General features: G+C 29.4%; 2 protein-coding genes across 5 annotated transcripts in view; one reads left to right on the plus strand and one right to left on the minus strand.

The window, feature by feature from the left end:
* Positions 1 to 435: 435 nt before the first annotated feature.
* LOC100159708 (tetratricopeptide repeat protein 8) lies at positions 436 to 3,221 on the plus strand. The gene is made up of 7 exons (XM_029491063.1): positions 436 to 799; positions 909 to 1,203; positions 1,285 to 1,559; positions 1,931 to 2,080; positions 2,161 to 2,332; positions 2,394 to 2,600; positions 3,071 to 3,221. Exons 1-7 carry the CDS (start codon positions 651 to 653, stop codon positions 3,185 to 3,187), a joined length of 1,365 nt encoding a protein of 454 aa, XP_029346923.1. The 5' UTR covers positions 436 to 650; the 3' UTR covers positions 3,188 to 3,221.
* LOC100168594 (neuroendocrine protein 7B2) overlaps positions 2,936 to 6,059 on the minus strand; it is a 15,070-nt gene continuing 11,946 nt past the window's right edge. For 3 of the 4 annotated variants that reach the window (XM_003240963.4, XM_008191805.3, XM_003240964.3), the window contains exons 4-7: positions 5,204 to 5,332; positions 3,751 to 3,917; positions 3,634 to 3,684; positions 2,936 to 3,506 (exon numbers count right to left, since the gene is read on the minus strand). In XM_003240963.4, the coding sequence (XP_003241011.1) occupies positions 3,435 to 3,506; positions 3,634 to 3,684; positions 3,751 to 3,917; positions 5,204 to 5,332 (419 nt within the window). In that variant the 3' untranslated portion in view covers positions 2,936 to 3,434. The remainder of the gene's footprint in view (positions 3,507 to 3,633; positions 3,685 to 3,750; positions 3,918 to 5,203; positions 5,333 to 6,059) is intronic. The other variant, XM_008191808.3, reaches the window with a different exon arrangement.

Genomic DNA, 6,059 nt, shown 5'->3' on the forward strand with positions numbered 1-6,059 from the left:
ATATTTTTTTTTTTTAATTAAGTAACCTATTAGTTTTTATCAACGATTCATACGGTAACTGTAAAAATTTAAATTTATATCTTGTATGATTCAATTTTAAAATTGCTTAAAGATGTTGTAGTTTATAGTCGCAATTGTAGAAGTAGCACTAATTCTTTGAATACATTCAATAAAATTATATAATATTATGCTAGGATGTTGTACTGTCGTCATACGTATTTTTGCCTATTATATATTTAAAAAGTAAGCCCAACTAAAAGTATAGTTCTTATCAATTTTTAAAATACATAAGTGTAAATTTTCATTTATGGAAACATGTAGGTAGGTAAAAGTAATTATATGGAACTCTAAATAATGAACTAATTTTATTTGTTTATTACAAAAAATCTACTGTGAGAGTAAATGTTTTTTATCCTCCATTCGAAAATTATAAAAATAGTTAACTCTTATTATGTAGAAACTCAAGGGGAACAAAAAAAAATTTGAGATATTGAGTTTTATTGTAATAGTAATTTCAAGGAGATTTCTATTAAGTTTGAGATTACAAAAAATTTGACATATTGACTTTCGACAAAATAAGAATCAACTGTATATCTTAAATTGTATCTATAATGTATGTATTATTTTGGTAGGCGGCATGGGCTTTAAAAATGCGTGCATTAACCGAACAACTGTCTATCGATGATATTGAAGCAGAAGAAGAAGGCATCGCTGATTCTTACTTTAACTCTGACGCAATAGCTGAAAATGCTAGAGTAGGTACATCATTAAGAACAGCACAAGACACTAGTAACCAAAGGTAAGACAAAATGCATCAGCTTTACGTTAAAATGTCAAGTTAATTCATATTATCTTATGATGAAAAAATAAAATTAATTAGAACTGAATAATCCATTATTTATTTGCAGGCCTCGGACAGTTGGCGGAAGGCCCTTAAGTGGTATAGTTCGTCCATCAACTTCATCTGCTGGAGGCAATAATTTACAAATGGCTTTGAAAACACCACGCACTGTTGGTTCCTCGAGACCGTTAACGTCTCAATCAGCTAGAAATATACGCCTTGGTACCGCGTCAATGGTCTCCCAAATCGATGGTCCTTTTATTAATATATCCCGTTTAAATTTTCCTAAATATGCCTCTGATAAACAACTTTCAAAGCTGTTGTTCAACTACATATATTATCAACAAAATGATATTAGAAATGTAAGTATATTATGTTAATGGTTATTTTAGTTATTAATGTTAAATGTGGGTATTTGAACGTACTATGTATACTTCATTTAGGCATTAGACTTTGCTGTGGAAGCAACTAAATGTTGCAACTTTGAGGACCCTTGGTGGAAAGTTCAGCTGGGAAAATGTTATGTAATGTTAGGATTACTACGAGACGGGGAAGCTCAGTTTAGATCTGCTTTACAACATGGACCTAATATTGAAGTGTTCTTGCGCCTTTCTCGATTATTCATTCGTCTCGACCAGCCTTTAAGTTCGTTAGACATATGTCAGAAAGCCATGTCTTGGTTTCCACATGAAATTACATTACTCATCGAAATGGCTAGGTATAATTATATACAGTTGTAGTTTAATTTATTAATTATTTCTCTTGCACATGTGATTTCATCAATTTCCACGTAAATAATGATAGCACTTTATTTTTATAAGGTATTATAGATTATAATTTTTTTTACACATTGTTAATACATAGTTATTAAATACAAATTCAACTGAGATGACTAAATATGAAAATTTGCACAGGGTCATTGTAGAAATCAAATTAGTGTATATCTTTATATTTATTTTATCTTTATAATCAATGTGAAGTATTATAAGCTGTCTTACACAAATTCTACTAAAATAGGTATTTATAAATTTGCATGATTATGCTAATTTAAAAAAGTTGTATTTCATATATTATATTTATTTTTTTCAGAATATTCGAGGGTCTAAACAATATACCAATGTCAGTTAAATACTATAGAGATATACTTGAATTGGATGCAACAGATATGGAATCAATTGCGTGTATTGGATTACATCATTTTTATTCTGATCAGCCCGAAGTAGCCTTAAGATATTATAGGTTGGTATATAATTTTTTGGATTTTGTTCAATATTTCCTTCTGTGTTTGAATTACAATCTAAATAATATTATTTTTACAGGAGACTGCTACAAATGGGTTTATACAATGCTGAGCTTTTTAATAATCTAGGACTGTGCTCATTCTATGCCCAACAATTTGATGTAGTTACGGCCTGTTTTGAAAACGCATTAAGATTGGCATTAGATGATAATGCAGCGGACGTCTGGTACAATATCAGTCATGTGGCAATTGTGAGTATTTATTAAGATATTTGTCTAATAAGGATAGTTTTTAATGCTTTAAATTCCGCAGGGTTTTGGAGATTTGGATATAGCTGAGCACAGTTTGCATTTAACATTGTCTTTGAATAGTTCTCATGGTGCAGCTTTAAATAACTTGGCTGTATTGCTATGGCGTAAAAACAATGTGTCCCGGGCAGAATCCTTATTGAACTCAGCAATAGCAGCTGAAGATCACCTTTACGAACCACATTATAACAGAGCTTTACTTGCTCAAGAGGTAAAGACTTTGTTTTTAAACTAATTAAATAAATTGTGTTAAGTTAAATTTAAAAATCTCAAATAAGTCATTAAATAAAAATTTTAACAGTTTACATTTTTTTTTTTTTTTAAATTAAACTCTAGTAGAACAATTAAAAACAATTTTGAATTTTATAATACAATACTCACAACTTATTTGTATAATATTACTTTAAACTTAATTATTTTTAATTGATATTTAAAAAGATGAATAGTTAGTCTTAGAATATAAATGAAACATTATATCTAAAATGGATTGGATTGTTGAAATGTTCTTTGATAAAAACTCTTATATACACAACACAACATCAAATAATATGAATATAATATATCTCTTGTATTATATTAAAGAAATGTTTAAATTAAATAAGATATTTTGTAAATATTAAATAATTTATAACAATGCATTATATTACTAAATAGTTAATTGATAATATTTTCTTTTTCCAGGAAGGTGATCACCAAACAAGTTATGGTATGGTAAAGAAGTCGCTCTCAATATATCCTAATCATTACAATTCTAGAGATATTTTAAACGAATTAAAAAAATATTTTTCTAGTCTTTAAAAATGATTAGTTTAGTCTATAATTTATTAATTAATTGTATAATTGTATCTCTTGGTCATATCTTTAATATATAATTAAGGATGACATTATAATTAAATATTATCTATCAGGTAACATTTTTTTTTACTTATAAACAAACTGGTTGAAATAAATATATATGGTTTTTTTCTTTTGGCTTTGTAACATTTTTGTTGGATTCGTCTAATATAGAATGAATAAATAATTGGTCGTTTTGGATTAAGATATGTTACAATCCGATGTTAATTCCCTTTTTTGCTGCTATGGGCAGAAATTCTCCTTGTAAGTATGGATTAAAAGCCTGTAAAAACAACAATTATATTATATTGTGTTAATTATTAAATGTTCTTAGGGTTGTGCTTATGCACAATTAGCATTATTGATGTACCTAGAAAATTAACTAGAAAACTGAAGAAAAAAATACTAACCTTCTTAACGTGGAATTTTTTTGCAACCAAACTCTTATGTTCATCATCTACCTGTAAAGATTGAATACATAGTTACATCTTGAGCACAATAAAATATTGAATAAATATTTAAAATACCTGAAATGTTCTTACAAGTTCGTCCACGTCAACACTGTGTTTGGTGCCGGAATTCGATCTTGCGCAGTCAAACATATGTTCAGAATCACACATGCATTCTTGGGATTCTTGATAGTCTCGACTGAACGCCGCCGTATTTTCAAAATCCATTATACAACCATCTTCATCTGAAAGTGTAAGAGTACTGTTTCTTTGATACTTTTATTTTCTTAAGTTCTCTATTTTAATTTTTTCACATTTAATAATTGTTATTACATGGGATGATTAATTCAAGTATATACTGATGCAATGATTCATTCATTTTTATATCTACATCTTTTGATAGCTCTTTTATATAATGTCCTGCCTAGATAGTGGTTGCCATACAAAAAGGGTTTTGTGTAATGTTATGTAATACTTATTATGTATGAAACATTGTGCTACTGTGTCTGTTCTGTATTTTACCCTTGCTGGTCTTCATTTTAACTGGTTCAGGCGGATGTTCATGAGGCATTGTAACATTAGGTTCAATTGAAAAAATGTGTTTTCTTATAGCAATACAATTGAGACAACTTTTTTTTTACACTTCCATGTATTGCAATGTATTCCAGGATGTTTCCAGAAAACATTTAAAGTATACAAAATTATAGTATTTTAGTAGGTATTCCAAAATTCATATTTTAAAGTGATACTTGCACAAGTGTTTTGAGATTCAAGATGGCCAATAACCATTTTAAGTTTTGAACATAACTGCACCGAATATTAAATAACGGATTGAACAAAGTTTGAATTATATATAGAGTCGACATTTTAGTGGGCAGGAAAGTGCAAGATGTCTGTTTGTACAAAATAAATATAGACAGCTTTAAAAGTAAGAACACAATAGGTACTGAATACAGCACAATATTCTATACATAATAATAAATATTATAAGACTAAGTACATCTGTTTTAGGGTTTTGTTAAATAACTTTTTTCTCATTTTTTACTATTCATTTAATTGCAACTACCTGAATTTATTGTGAGTTAACACTTAAATTTTACTCTTGAATTCAATGGTTCAACTTGTGCAAGTTTAAATAAATAAATAAGTATTACCTATTAATCTAAAATTAACACAATTTGCCTTATGTAAACCCTTCTTGACATTACATAATGCATATTATATATCATAAAACCTACTCTTATTATTCTAAAGTAATGATTTTGATTCCTAAATTGTTTTGTTCCTAAGAATATTAATTTTTTTAGTTTACTAACAAAAATTGTAGGCCGTAGTGATAGTTCTTATTCTTATTTATTTAAATTAATTGTTAAGAATGTAGTAGGTAATTACAATTTCAGTTTTATTTATTTGGTTATTTATTATTGACATTTTAGTCGCTATTGTACCCGAGTTACTTAACCTTAATCTGAGTTTTGTGATATAGTTTAGTATAAAAGCCAATAGGTGTATTAGGAAGAGGTTCACTTACCCGTGTATCCCACCGGACATGGGTTGGGCGGGTTGCAGTAGGCCGGCAGCGCGGCGTCGGTTTTCACTTCATTTTTGTTTCTCGTCGGACTGTCGGGATTCAGGGTCTGCACCCCTTCGCCGGCACCACCTGCAACATGCAGCCAGGAATAAAGACAATGTTATAGTCTATAGACAAAGGTAGGAATTAGGTACTAAGTTAAAAAGTAATTTAGTTTTTAAACTTTTTAACTTAACTATACCTAGTTGTCTAGTTAATTTTATAATCAACTTAAAAACTTAAATAACCCAAGTAATTTAGTAACCGTTGTAATAACTTGCCCATATTTCACAGTTGATTAACATAATAAAATGTTTAGTTAAAATAAAGACTTAAATGTCTTAATCCCCCCAAATTTCTGCAAAGTCTCCCCAATTTATTAAGATACTAGCTGATCCGTATTCCATGCACTTCGTTGCCCATAAAATTTTGTGATTGTTTAAATCTTTTTGGATGTAACTCGCAACAGTAAGTGCAATTCAGCCACCCTGGTAGACCATTGTGAGATGATACATTAAATAATACATTTGTCGTAAAACGTAACTTTTAATAACCTATAACTACCTATAAGGTGATAAACTTGGCCCTCTATTTCAAAAGTGGGCATACAATTTTGTTCTCTAATTTCCAGAACTACAGCACAAACCATTACTTCATCGGCCCATTTTTTGGCAGAACATTTAGAGCAGATCTTATTCATGGCTCTGATTTGGACGGAAGACTGTTGAGCATAATCAATCTGTGCATCGTATGTGAAAGCCGATCTGTTACTATGAGCTAAAACTCGATTGCGAACTCTAGCCGATGACGTCTGTTG

The sequence above is a fragment of the Acyrthosiphon pisum genome, chromosome A3, assembly GCF_005508785.2.
Source record: "Acyrthosiphon pisum isolate AL4f chromosome A3, pea_aphid_22Mar2018_4r6ur, whole genome shotgun sequence".
Classification (NCBI taxonomy): Eukaryota; Metazoa; Arthropoda; class Insecta; order Hemiptera; family Aphididae; genus Acyrthosiphon; species Acyrthosiphon pisum.